The sequence below is a fragment of the Anguilla rostrata genome, chromosome 15 (assembly GCF_018555375.3).
Source record: "Anguilla rostrata isolate EN2019 chromosome 15, ASM1855537v3, whole genome shotgun sequence".
NCBI classification, from domain to species: domain Eukaryota; kingdom Metazoa; phylum Chordata; class Actinopteri; order Anguilliformes; family Anguillidae; genus Anguilla; species Anguilla rostrata.
This window is the reverse complement of record NC_057947.1, coordinates 35,170,973-35,185,501: the sequence shown is the minus strand read 5'-3', so window position 1 is coordinate 35,185,501 and position 14,529 is coordinate 35,170,973. Positions and strand designations below refer to the sequence as shown.

The 14,529-nt window shown below is 47.6% G+C and overlaps 1 protein-coding gene across 1 annotated transcript in view; it reads left to right on the top strand.

The window, feature by feature from the left end:
* The window catches only part of pcca (propionyl-CoA carboxylase subunit alpha), a 144,054-nt gene that overhangs the window by 56,050 nt on the left and 73,475 nt on the right, over window positions 1-14,529 (top strand). The window contains exons 14-16 of the mRNA XM_064311873.1: window positions 196-270; window positions 4,877-4,945; window positions 7,108-7,183. Coding sequence (XP_064167943.1) covers window positions 196-270; window positions 4,877-4,945; window positions 7,108-7,183 — 220 coding nt within the window. The remainder of the gene's footprint in view (window positions 1-195; window positions 271-4,876; window positions 4,946-7,107; window positions 7,184-14,529) is intronic.

Below are 14,529 nucleotides of genomic sequence, written 5' to 3'. Positions count from 1 at the left end.
GTGCGGCAGTAGATTTATTAGCCGTTTGTAGCGTAAGGAATGAAAAGGAGAGGGAGGAATTAATCCTGTTAACCAGGGATAATTGGGCAAAAAATAGCCCTGCCAATGCCTTTAACTGTGAGGAGCGGCAGTTAACCTGGTTTCCTGTGTTTTATTTTAAAGTTAATGCTTCCTCTCGTTTCGGCTTCCTTTCAGGACCCCTACAAATCCTTTGGCCTGCCTTCCATCGGGCGCCTGTCCCAGTACCAGGAGCCCTCCAATCTCACCGGCGTAAGTTTCCTGTTAGGAGTCTGTTTCTCTGTCCCGCTGCAGATCTCTCTGTCCCACACTGCAGGTATCTCTGTCCCACACTGCAGGTATCTCTGTCCCACACTGCAGGTATCTCTGTCCCACACTGCAGGCATCTCTGTCCCACACTGCAGGTCTCTCTGTCCCACACTGCAGGTCTCTGTCCCACACTGCAGGTATCTCTGTCCCACTGCAGGTCTCTGTGACACACTGCAGGTCTTTCTGTACGACACTGCAGGTCTCTCTGTCCCACACTGCAGGTCTCTCTGTCCACATGCAGATCTCTTTGTCCCACACTGCAGGTCTCTTTGTCCCACACTGCAGGTCTCTCTGTCCCACACTGCAGGTCTCTCTGTCCCACACTGCAGGTCTGCCCATAGAAGTGTATCACTGTTCTTATCTCTAGCTAGGAAAGGACAGTGTTGTTGACAAATTAATTGTTTGTGCAAGAACATAGACATGAATTTTAGTGCTGTAGAAATGATCATCATACAATGAGTATTTTACACTGCTGTCTTTTATTTGCACCATTTTTATGACATTTATTTTTTTAAATGTTTGAGCAAAGTAGAATAATCACGCAGATAGCAATCGTATTCGCACATACAGGCACGGTCAACATACATTACGTACATTACAGCACATTACAGTACATTACAGTACAGTATATTACAGCACATTATAGGACATTACAGTACAGTACATTACAGCATATTAAAGTATAGTACATTACAGCACATTACAGTACAGTACATTATATTACATTACAGTTAATTACAGTACAGTACAGTACAGCACAGCACATTACAGCACATTATAGCACAGTACATTACAGTACATTACAGTTAAGCATTACAGTACATTACAGTACACTACATACAGCACAGTACAGACAGTACAGTACAGACATTACAGTCACCAGTACATGTACATACAGACAGACATTACAGTACATACAGTACAGCACAGTCTACAGACGTTAGCATTCAGTACAGTGCTCATTACAGGTGGACATACAGGCCACGTTCAGACACCCAAACGGGTTTGGCCGTTTCCAATCTCACAGTACCTGCTGCTTCTGTCGCCTGTGGTTTTAGGGGTTGGGTCTGCACAGGCCACTGCTCTCCAAAGGAGACGTATAACACTGAACTAACCGGCTTCAGTACAGGGCGCGCCACGAAATATGACGGGATGATCTGGGGTATTAGTTAGGGGATAGGGACACGGGGGTCAATCCCTGTGAGACACGGAAGGCGTCTCCACCTCGAGACGTTAGTTTAGTGACCGCGACGACTCGTTTGTGCCGTAGAGTACCGCTGCGTTGCGTGAGAGCAGCGAAACCCGCTTAGAGAGACCACAACGGAAGATCGAAAATATAGAAAATAACAGAAACCTGTAAATTCATGAGTGCATGCATAAATAATTTGTTTAGTTGTTTTTCCACCAGCTTAGCTTTGCCAATGCAATTAACCTTAAGCGAGAAGAGAAATCAACCTTCAAGATGAAAAGTATATATATTCTCAATGTGAACTTGTCCTGTCCCCGCTCCCCCCCCCACCGCCCCCTGTATTTTGAGGACTGTGTTTAACGTCCCCCGTATGCTGGACGTCACTGTCACCCCTTACATGGAAGGCAAGGGCACGGAGGAGGAGGTCCAGCAAATGAACGTGTGAGCGTAGGCCAGCGAGAGCACCTGACACCTCGCCTTTACCGTACCCCCCCCCCCGACCCGACCCCCCCCACCCTGCCCTCCCACATTAATCACGCAATTTAAATCATTATTTCCTTCATTTGTTTGTTATTTCTCCTCACCCCCCCCCCATTTCTTATTTATTTAACATTTTTCTACCCCCCCCCACCCCCCCCCCCCCCAAAAAAAAATCCACCCCCTCAACCCCACCTTTTCTCCAGGGATATTTTTTTCCCACCATATGCTTGCGGATCAAGTAATGTCAAACATTTTGCCCTTGCAAGTTTTTGCAATTTGCAGTTTTCAGACGTGAGACCTGTTGAAGACCCAAGTGATAATGGCCTAGCTGTGCCCCCCACCGGCTCAGCCCCCCCCAAACCCCCCCCCCCCGTCCGCTCTTCAATTAATGCTGCAGCGGGAGTCTTGTGTAATAACACTTGCGCTCTTCAGCTCGGCCATGTGAAGGGGAAAGAAGAAGAGGAGGAGGAGGAGAGCGGAGCGGGGATGGAGGGAGGAGGGGGACGAAAGAAGAAAAAAAAACGAGAAAAAAAAAAACAATTAAAATGCCTTGGATGTCCTCCGCCCGGCCGCCGGTACGCGCTCGTGTGTGCGCGTCGCACGTCGGCCGAGCGGGCCGGAGACGGGCCGACGTGATTGGCTGACGGGGGGAGCGCACGCTAAGCTTTGTCTGTCATTATTGCCGGGAGCAATCAAACGGGAGCCAGCGGGACGGGGGACGCGTCTGACAGGCGTGATTATGTATCTCCATGGCGATCACTTTTGGCCTGTCACGGAGGACGGAGAGTCCCCCCTCCTTCCTGAGCGTTTAATCAGATTGGGCTGTCACCTGTCAGGCTGGGGAGTGCGTGTGTGCGAGAGAGAGAGAGTGTGTGTGTGTGTGGGGTGGGTTGTGGGGTCAAAATGAAGGTTGGGAGACTCCTGCTTGCCCGTCTAGTCTCGGGGCCTCTGTTGTCATTTTTTTTTTTGTGCCCGAGAAAAGAATGTTTAATTACACCCTCCCCAGCACCCCTCTCTCTCTCTCTCTCTCACGGCTCACGCCCCGGTCGACCAGACGTTTTCATCTTCGCTTCCGTTCAGAAAGGCTGGAATTCAGCGGACATCTTAAGCTTCCTTTCATCCCTTTTTTTTTTACATTTTTTTTTAAATGTGGAGACGCCGTGTGTCCTCTCCTTTTTAGTAATAATAAAAAAGAAAAAGAAAAACGAGATGAAGCCACAGAAAGGTAGCGCTGGGTCTCTGGGAGTCTCTTCCCGCTTCGTGCCTTGAAGGCATTAGCACACAAAAGAAAGGGCCTGCTTATCCTCACAAGCCTTCTGTGGGTTTAACTTACCAAACAATACACATTTGTACTACAGAAAGAGAAAATGGAAGGAGTAAAAAAAAAAAGAATAAGAAGAAGAGGAAAAAGCCACTGTGGATTTATATTGGGGTCCATACACATGCTAATGGAGGGCCTACAATGGAAGCGTATCAAGATGTTTGGCAGGTATCTTTTATGTGTGTGTCATCCACCCGGCTTGCTGGGCCCGGCCCAAGGTGTGGGCGTGGATCTTTGGGGTCGCCGTACGCAGAGTTCGGGGGTGTGGGGGGGGGGGGTGTGAACGGCATTGCCATGGATACTCGTCCCTCAGAACGTGTTCATGGGGAGTGGTGGAGGTGGGGGTGGGAGGGAGGATGAGGGGGGGGGCGGGGGAGGGGTGCAATGAATACACACTCCAGGATGTAGCTTCATGTTTCTTTGCAAAGCGCTCATCTTTGAACCTGGAAAAGAAAAGCAAACGCCATAAGTGTTGTTGACTTTGTCCCTTTTAATTGTCCCTAATTTATATTTAGGGGGGGAAAATGCATTGTTATGAATGGCCGCTCACTGATAATAGAATCATATTTTTATACTTCCTGACACCAAAATTAAAAAAAAAGAATTTCCGACTGCTTTGTATTTTGTGTTTTTGTTTTTGCTGGTGTAATTTTTAAAAATTATTATTATATTTTTGGTGGAAGGAGGAGGGATTTCTGATGTTACAATCAAGAATTTACCTGCTTGGATTTAGTACATTTTGTATCTTTTCTTAGTCACCTGAAACATAATTCGAATATAACATACTTTTCAAACATATTTCACACGTGCACACGCACATACACATCATTTGTTGGTCATGGTTAGTTTAAACAGCATTTTAGTTTACTCTTAACTCCATCTAGTATTAACAGCATTTAGTGTTTAAACGAAAGAGCAGCTGTGGCAGATAAAAGTATTAAATGTTATTTTACATGCGGATATGCATGTTGTGTGTGAGAAATGCTTTACAGCAGTTATAATAAAATATGCAATTAAATGTGTTTTGCAGAGGTGATAATTTTTTATCTTGTGAATTTATACCCTGGACGTACTCCTTGTATTTTTTAAGATCTTTCTTCTAATATTGTCATAAAATAATGAATACGTAAAATAAATGGTTAAAGTGAGATGAAATAAAAAGTGTTAAAATAGTGGGATTATAATTAAAATGAAATAAGCGTCACCGTGCCAGACGTTCTGCAGTCTTCTGTGGTATCTGTGTGTGAGGCCCCTTTAAAAAAGAAAACTGAAAAACAGACTGTGGAATTACCAGTTGAGCATTTCTCAGTTGAGCTAATGTCAGTGCTCAATCTGTACTGGAAAAGCTTTAAGTGTGTGTGTGTGTGTGTGTGTGTGCGTGTGCGTGTGCGTGTGCGTGTGCGTGTGCGTGTGCGTGTGCGTGTGCGTGTGCGTGTGCGTGTGCGTGTGCGTGTGCGTGTGCGCGTGCGCGTGCGCGCGTGTATGTGTATGTGTATGTGTATGTGTATGTGGATAGACTTGCCTGCTTAAGGTTTTTTTTTTTTTGTTTTTTTTTGTAGGTTCGAGTGGACAGTGGCATTCAAGAAGGAAGTGACATCAGTATCTACTATGACCCAATGATCTCCAAAGTTAGTAAACATTTGATATATATACAGATAGTATTTTAATATCTGCTTTTCTGGAATTGCCATGGATACGCTTTTGTCTGCGGTTCAAAATCCATTTACTGCTTTATGTGACTTAGTGATGTTTGGTGATGTGTGTTTGGGTACCTGTTTTTCGGCCTGTGTTTGAGTATCTCTTTGTGGGCCTGTGTGTGAGTATCTCTTTGTGGGCCTGTGTGTGAGTATCTCTTTGTGGGCCTGTGTGTGAGTATCTCTTTGTGGGCCTGTGTGTGAGTATCTCTTTGTGGGCCTGTGTGTGAGTATCTCTCTGTGGGCCTGTGTGTGAGTATCTCTTTGTGGGCCTGTGTGTGAGTATCTCTTTGTGGGCCTGTGTGTGAGTATCTCTTTGTGGGCCTGTGTGTGAGTATCTCTTTGTGGGCCTGTGTGTGAGTATCTCTTTGTGGGCCTGTGTGTGAGTATCTCTCTGTGAGCCTGTGTGTGTGTATGTTTGTGGGCCTGTGTGTGTGTATGTTTGTGGGCCTGTGTCTGAGTATCTCTTTGTGGGCCTGTGTGAGAGTATCTCTTTGTGGGCCTGTGTGTGAGTATCTCTTTGTGGGCCTGTGTGTGAGTATCTCTTTGTGGGCCTGTGTGAGAGTATCTCTTTGTGGGCCTGTGTGTGAGTATCTCTTTGTGGGCCTGTGTGTGAGTATCTCTTTGTGGGCCTGTGTGTGAGTATCTCTTTGTGGGCCGGTGTGAGTATCTCTTTGTGGGCCTGTGTCTGAGTATCTCTTTGTGGGCCTGCGTGTGAGTACCTGTTTGTGGGCCTGTGTGTGAGTATCTCTTTGTGGGCCTGTGTGTGAGTATCTCTTTGTGGGCCTGTGTGTGAGTGTCTCTTTGTGAGCCTGTGTGTGAGTATCTCTCTGTGGGTCTGTGTCTGAGTGTCTCTTTGTGGGCCTGTGTGTGAGTATCTCTTTGTGGGCCTGTGTGAGTATCTCTTTGTGGGCCTGTGTGTGAGTATCTCTTTGTGGGCCCTGTGTGTGAGTATCTCTTTGTGGGCCTGTGTGTGAGTGTCTCTTTGTGGGCTGTGGTGAGTGTCTCTTTGTGGGCCTGTGTGTGAGTATCTCTCTGTGGGCCTGTGTGTGAGTATGTCTTTGTGGGCCTGTGTGTGAGTATCTCTTTGTGGGCCTGTGTTTGATTACCTGTTTGTGGGCCTGTGTGTGAGTATCTCTCTGTGGGTCTGTGTGTGAGTATCTCTGTGGGCCTGTGTCTGAGTATCTCTTTGTGGGCCTGTGTGTGAGTATCTCTTTGTGGGCCTGTGTGTGAGTATCTCTCTGTGGGCCTGTGTCTGAGTATCTCTTTGTGGGCCTGTGTGTGAGTATCTCTTTGTGGGCCTGTGTCTGAGTATCTCTTTGTGGGCCTGTGTGTGAGTATCTCTTTGTGGGCCTGTGTATGAGTATCTCTTTGTGGGCCTGTGTGTGAGTATCTCTTTGTGGGCCTGTGTGTGAGTATCTCTTTGTGGGCCTGTGTATGAGTATCTCTTTGTGGGCCTGTGTGTGAGTATCTATTTGTGGGCCTGTGTGTGAGTATCTCTTTGTGGGCCTGTGTGTGAGTATCTCTCTGTGGGCCTGTGTGTGAGTATCTCTTTGTGGGCCTGTGTGTGAGTATCTCTCTGTGGGCCTGTGTGTGAGTATCTCTCTGTGGGCCTGTGTGTGAGTATGTCTTTGTGGGCCTGTGTGTGAGTGTCTCTCTGTGGGTCTGTGTGTGAGTATCTCTCTGTGGGCCTGTGTGTGAGTATCTCTTTGTGGGCCTGTGTGTGAGTATCTCTCTGTGGGCCTGTGTGTGAGTATGTCTTTGTGGGCCTGTGTGTGAGTGTCTCTCTGTGGGTCTGTGTGTGAGTATCTCTCTGTGGGCCTGTGTGTGAGTATCTCTGTGGGCCTGTGTGTGAGTATCTCTTTGTGGGCCTGTGTGTGAGTATCTCTTTGTGGGCCTGTGTGAGAGTATCTCTTTGTGGGCCTGTGTGTGAGTATTTCCTTGTGGGCCTGTGTGTGAGTATCTCTTTGTGGGCCTGTGTGTGAGTATCTCTTTGTGGGCCTGTGTTTGAGTATCTCTTTGTGGGCCTGTGTTTGAGTACCTGTTTGTGGGCCTGTGTGTGAGTGTCTCTCTGCCTGTTCTCCTGTCCTCTGCAGCTGGTTTCCTACGGCTCCACACGCGCAGAAGCTCTGGAGCGGATGGAGGCGGCTCTGGACTGTTACGTTATTCGCGGTGAGCAGCCCGGCTCCTGGGCCGACGGCGGCTTTGGCGCACAGCAAGCCGCTGTCTTAGCGGTTCACGTTAGGAAGCGTCGTGCGCGTTGGCGCCCGTTGGCTGACGGCTGAGGGTGTGCCCAGTTTCACCGGGACACCTTTTCGGCAAACTTGGGCCTAACGCTGGACGCTGATACTGAGGGGAGCAATAGGGAGCTTCAGTGAACCCACATTTAATTTCTGCCCTGGCATTTCACCCTCAATTTTGGGAATTGTGTGGGGAATTATCCTACTTTTAAAATAGTAATAGTATTTATTTATTAACAAAAACATTTTTTTAATTGTCATAACATGGCCAACCATTTGAATGACATCATTCATAGTGAAAACCCTGCAGCCACCAGTTCACACGACTGGTAAGACTTCGATATCGTAATATTATTTACACACAGTTCTGGTACAAATTTTGGGAACACTGTGCTTAAAGAAAAAATGTATCTTTAAGGAATTTTATCAGTGCCCTTTTTTTGCCCTGTTGTTTCTCAGAGACATTTTCGTCTGTAAAACGTATTTGGAACTGTTCTCTTTCTTTGCATTTACATTTTTTGTAGAATAAACTGGCCAATGAAGCTGATAATATTTCCAACAGTTAGATGCATTTCACTGCTGAATTATGTAGGTATGAACTAATACACATATAGGAAGGTGTAATTATTACTTGTGTAACGCAAATGCTAATTATTTCTTTATTTTTGTCTTTTGTTGAGATTACATTTTATTATATTATACCAAAAAGAAATTATTGCAAAAATATTGCATTAATAGTTAAAAATCTGTTTATAAATGCAGTGTTTCCATGATTTGTGCCAGTACTCCATTTCTGTTGCTCCAATAACACGAGGAATTGGGGTTTAATAAAATCTTCCACCAGGGTTCTCTGTGTGAAGAGGAGTACGGAGGGGGAAGAGGAGGAGTGTGGGAGGACAGGGAGTGAGGCGATGGATGAGGAGAATGGGGAGTGAGGAGGGAGGAAGCAGGAGGTGGAGGGAGGAGGAGCAGGAGTGAGGGAGAGTGAGGAGTGAAGAAGAGGCGGATTGAGAACGATTGAGGAGGAGGAGGCAGGGGGAGGAGCGGGAGTGAAAAGGAGCAGGAGGAGGGGGAGGGATGAGGAGGGAGAGTGAGGAGAGGGAGGAGAGGAGGAGGAGGGAGGAGTGAGGAGAGGGGAGGAGGGGTGAGGAGGCAGGAGGAGAAGGGAATGAAGAGGAGGAGGGGGAGGGATGAGGAGGGAGAGTGAGGAGGAGGAGTGAGGAGGAGGAGGAAGGGGAGGAGGGGGAGGAGGCAGGAGGAGGTGTAGGGGACGCGCAGCGCAGGGGAGCTGTGGCAGGTGCCCTTTGTCAGTGGCACTCCTGGCCGGGAGGAAAGGTCACTCTAACACTTTCAGCAGGAGGGAGCCGGTCTGCATTAATAATGCTGAGCAGAGAGAGAGAGAGGAAACACAGCCAATCCTGCTGTCCTGTGTGTGTGTGTGTGTGTGTGTGTGTGTGTGTGTGTGTGTGTGTGTGTGTGTGTGTGTGTGTGTTTTTATCTGTGTGTGTGCCTGCCTGTGTGTTTGTGTGTGTGTTTGTGTGTGCGTGTGTTTGCGTGTGTATGTGTGTGTGTGTGTGTGTTTGCGTGTGTATGTGTGTGTGTGTGCGTGTGTTTGCGTGTGTATGTGTGTGTGTGTTTGCGTGTGTTGTGGTGCGTGTGTTTGCGTGTGTGTGTGTTGCGTGTGTTTGGTGTGTGTGTGTGTGTGTGTGTTGTGTGGTGTGTGTTTGTGTGTGTATGTGTGTGTTGTGTGTGTGTGTGTGTGTGTGTGTGTGTGTGTGTGTGTGTGTGTGTGTTGTGTGTGTGTGTGTTGTGTGTGTTGTTTGGTGTGTATGTGTGTGTGTGTGTGTGTGTGTGTGTGTGTGTGTGTGTGTGTGTGTGTGTGTGTGTGGGTGTGTGTGTGTGTGTGTGTGTGTGTGTGTTTGTGTGTGGTGTGTGTGTGTGTGTGTGTGTAGTGTGTGTGAGCAAATGTGCTTCTAACCCTGTCTTTAAAAAAAAAGTCTTTATTATGGCGCATAGGTGCCCTGCAATGTCTTTCAGGGGCTTCCGCCTGCAAGCGTCTGCTGAGTTAATTGATTTGGTGAGAGTCAAAACACAGAAACGCATCAATGAGAACAACTGAGTGCAGCCGTGCGCAGATTTAAAATGGCAAAAAAATCAGTGCTCCGTGTTTGTGGTCCCCTGTTTGTGTTCCCCTGTTTGTGATCCCGTGTTTGTGGTCCCCTGTTGGTGGTCCCGTGTTGGTGGTCCCGTGTTTGTGGTCCCGTGCTGGTGGTGCCCTGTTTGTGGTCCCCTGTTTGTGGTCCCGTGCTGGTGGTGCCCTGTTTGTGGTCCCGTTTGTGGTCCTTGTGTCCTGGTTTGTGGTCCCTGTTTGTGTCCTGTGTTGTGTGCCTGTTGTGATCCTGTGTTTGTGGTCCCTGTTTGTGGTGCTGTTTGTGGTGCCAGTTTGGTGTTTCGTGTTTGTGGTCCCGTGCTGGTGGTGCCCTGTTTGTAGTCCCGTTTGTGGTCCTGTGTTTGTGGTGCCCTGTTTGTGATCCTGTGTTTGTGGTCCCCTGTTTGTGGTGCTGTGTTTGTGGTGCCATGTTTTGTGTGTTTTGCGTGTTTGTGGTCCCGTGCTGGTGGTGCCCTGTTTGTGGTCCTGTGTTTGTGGTCCCCTGTTTGTGGTCCCGTGTTTGTGGTCCCCTGCATCGGTAGGTTACGGGCGCATGCGAAGCCGCCATGGCTGAAGGCCGCTGACGTGACGGGCGTGTTTGAGTAAACAGAGCGAGGGAGACGGGGTGTGAAAGCGCTGTGATTAGCGTGGCGGCGCGGGCGGCACGCCGGCGCTCGGGGAGTTCGCCGGTCTCCTCGGGACAGCGACGATTACACAACACGCAATTAGCATCCCGGCTTATTACATTACCGCCAATCCTATCCACTCAATAGCGAATGCAGCTCATACTGCAACTTCAGTCTGATGTTCGGGGGTGCAGGGTTGCCGGGGGGAAGGGTGAGGGGGGGTGGTGTCCTGTGAACTGTAGAATTAAACAGTCAAGGAAAAAAAAAAAAAAATGAAATGCACTAATTTATGGTTAATTATCATCACACCCTGCTTTTTCATTTTGCGTCGTTTTTATTGTCGTAAACGCAAAGCCGTACAGGAGAGATTATTTACGCTGCTGAACTTAGTTCTGTGCTGTAAATAGGTTCTGGTTAGAATCCAGTCTTTAGACTTTATGGTCCCAGAAAACATGCGTTTATTTTACCTGTGCTGAACCGTTTGCGTCGGACGGCTTTATTTCCGCGCTGGTGTTAAGTGCTGAGAGCCCTGTCACCGGTAACTCTGGAACGCGACCAGACAGATTACATGACCATAAATTTCAAATATCAAACCACTTCGTAAGAAGTGGCCAAATGTCAGACCACACTGTTAAAGCAATTAAAAATAATTTTAGAAAAATAATTTTCTGTTATTTTGTTTTTTAATCATTTGTATGGCTAGGTATTGGTCAGTATGAAGAACCAAAAACAGCCTCTGTGTATGACTAGACTGCCTTACTAGACTTACAGACTGTTACAACCTAGTTACTAACAACATACTACTGCCTAATAAGTGTCATACCATTACATTGTGCAGATGCTCTCAGCCAGAGGGAGTTACTCAGATTATTAATTTTTACATAGTTATGTAAAAAATATGGACTAAAGCAAGTCCAGGTTAAGGGTACAGCAGCAGTGTCCTACCAGGAAATCAAACCTACAGCCTTTAGGGTACAAGACCAGTTCCTTAAGCAGTATATACTACACTCTACCCATAACATAAATTAAAATTATTCCCAGAATGTGGTAAATTGCTGTGTTGGTTTACATGACATTAAATTACTGGCATTTTGCAGACGCAGGTTATAAATTTCATAAATGTAGGTCTTTTTTTCCCCAATTTGTGAGCTGCCGTTGAGATGTTACCTCATGTTTCTGGTTTCTAACGTTTCTCTCTGTCGTCTAGTCCTCCCTTCTCTGTGACACTGTCTTTGTTTGAGGGGGGAAAAAACAAACAAAATAAAAATGAAGAGAAAGCAGCGGCAGACAGAATCGCTCTGCAGTCGCTCTTTTAAGGTCTGACAGGCAAGTGGAAGTGTTTTTTCGTCTGTCAGAAAGGCGTCAAACAGAAAATCGTTACCGGTAGATTGAGGCGAGGATTGGATAGATTGGGGGGAACGCGGAGTTCGGTAACTGAAGAATAACAGTGTTCTGTTTGCCGTAGAATATCAGCGCTGCCGCTTGTGAAAGGATGAAAGATGGACCAGGGGTGCGCCACGGAGAAGCAATCGAAACCCCATATATAAGGTGACAAAGCCCTGTTCTCGCTGGAGTGGACAGTGGCGTTCAGTTCACCACAGACACTCGGTCCCGTTCAGAGTTATACATGCGTTATTGAGCGAATTACTTCGACGGGAAAACTTGACGTTTTCTCTTCGCCGAAATGTCCGTTGTGGGTTGATTTTGCCTTTTTTTTCCCCCCGTAGCTGCTGGTTTTCGCGGGGTCCAGAGGTGTTGGGTGGGTTTCTATGGTCTTTGAAAACGGAGCTCTCTTGCTGTTTATTTGACCTGATCATAAATTGTGCTGTCTCAGGCTAATGCGATTCAAACCCGAGCTCCAGCGCTGCAGTGATAATATTGTGAGTTCTCGGTCATTTGGGGCCGACGAAATGTTTTATTTTTCCTTGGCGAGGGTGTGGAGGTGTGGATTGCAGTTACTTATTTTCTGCAGTTCTCTCTCTCTCGTCCATAATTTAGCAAATGGATCCGTGAAGTAGAAGGGTCCCTCTGGGCCCGTTTCGGGGGTACAGGCGTACAGCACGCCCCTTAACATGGGCCGTTCCTTAACCTTCCTCCCCCCCCCCCCCCACCCCACCCCACCCCCCTGCCCTGGTGAAAGAGGGGGAGCGGTGTTTTAACGGTCCTGATAGGAGGAGGATGGTGTGGGGCGTGTCCAGCCTTTTCCCGCAGCCTTCCCACAATGCCGAGCTTCTCCCCCGTCTCCTCAGGTGCCCCCCCCCCCCCTTTTTATTATTATTTTTTTATCTCTGTACATTTCCTGGGACTCCTTTTCACTCAGTTCTCAAGATTTCCTCCCTCTTCCTCTCCCCATCTCTTCTCCTCTTTTCTCTTGTTCTGTAATCTCTCTCCTCTCTGTCCCTCCCCTCTTCCTTCCCTCCCTCCCTCCCTCCCTCCGTCTCGTTGCTGCAGCGCGGGCCTTTGCCAACCCCCCCCTCACCCCCCCGCTCCCGGTCCAGCTGAAGTGATCACAATATGCCCCCCACCGGCCCCCCGCCCGCGACGAGGGGGGGGTCATCGCCAAATTCCCTTTATTCCGCACACAACACACCTCCTCCCCGAGCCCGTCTCTCCCTCGCCGTCTGGGCACAAATGGAGGTCTAATGATTTATCTCAAGGATTTCTTTTCACCAAAATAAGGCGTCTGTTATAAGAGTTTATTTTCATCCCCCCCCCCGCGCGCCCGGCTCGGTCGGGGCTGGTTTGCGGCGGGTTTTCGGTAAGAGCGGGAACGTGGCGTTCCCCGCGTGGCGAGACTGTTCTAGAAGGCGGAGCGCGTGCCCGTCGAACACGGAGCCTCGCCGACTCTGCTTCCGTTTCCGCTCGTTTTTTCATTTTTTCGCGGTGCGCTGTGAAAATGGGCTGTGGCTGTCGTTCCTGAATCGTTCGCTTGCATCGCGATGACACCTCTCTGTCAGGCGGTACGTCCTGGTTAAGCCCTGGGCGGGTGATGTTCGATGATGGCTTGATTTGGCACACAGTGTTCAAATATCAGGAGGAGCCCCCCCCCCCCCACCACCTTAAGCTCTGTCGCCCCGTCTCGATACGTACAATAGCTTTTCTTGTCCGGCTTGCGGGAGAACCGGAACAACAGAGGCTCACGGGGTCCGTTGTTCTTTAATTAAAAGCCTTAAGAGAACGGATTAGGGCTTCAAACGCTTCGCTATTATTATGTTAGCGTCCCTGGAAGTGTCAGAGGTGTGTGGGTCACCGCTAATGTGGGCGGTATTTCAGAACGCTCCGTTACGATCTGTCCTTTTTTCCCCTCCCTCCCGCGTCGGTTACGGGCCTCTCCTGATTTGCTCGCCACACGCTCTTTTCGCGGGCTCCCTCTCTCTCTCTGTTTTGTTTTCGTTCTCCGTGTGAAATACGCCGTGTTTGCGGGCCCGTTTGATCCTGTGAGTGTGCGTGGGTTCGCGTCTGGACCGTGTTTGTCCAGCAGCAGGTAGCCTCCGCAGAGCTGTCAGGGCCCCGTCACTCCTTCGTCTGGCCCGTATCCCCCACACAGATGGAGACCTCGCGAACTTTGACAGAAGGTCGTTTTTTTTTTTTTTTTTTTAAGTTGCATATTTTTCTCATTCTTGTTTTTCGTTCTGGGCTTTTGAAAGGGGGAACTCGCTGGATTGTAAAATATGGAAGGGTGCGGGGCAAAAAAAATAAATAAGGCCGAACCACGTCAGCAGACCTGCCAACCTGCACGCAGTTTGTGTACCAACCACGCAATTCTTGGTCAAAATACGCAGGTACGAAATGCCAGCTGAAACTACGCAAAAAAAAAAAAAAAAAAATATTATTGTAATTTAATTATGGAAAACAATCAAATAATACAAAACAATACCGTACATTTGTTCGGTATTTAAACTACATCCCTCGGATTGAACCAGATGCTACGACCTTGTGCCTGTGGTTCTGTAACCCCTCCCCGACCCACTCAACATCCACTGATACGCAGCGGTACTTTATTATCCACCGAGGCGTAACGCTGCATTGCTGAGGTAAAATGGGGAGTGGGGAGTAATAATCAAGAACAAAAATGTGACCGTATCACAACATAAGTTTTTTTTTTTTTACATTACAACATAAGTTTCTGTAAATACTTGAAAATGAAAACATATGTTACAATATACAAAATAAATATTTCCATTTTTATTAAATAATTGAATGCAATTCTCTTAACTGATGATTATCAGTTTGTATAAGCACACATCATATAATGAAATATTAATCATGAAAAAATTGTTTCAAGCAGGAGTACTCAAACTTTTGACTTGCAAGTGTATCATAATATAGCCCAGTGCAGTGCAAGTGATATTTTAGAATCAGGTCGAATTATACAATTTTGCCTGATCACTTCAACAGTCAAAACTAGAATTATGAACGAAGGCTTGTGTGTGCGTGCAAAGCGAAGTGTGAAAGCATGTGAACTAAGCGTTACACGGACTATTGTGGTACTCTAAATATTTT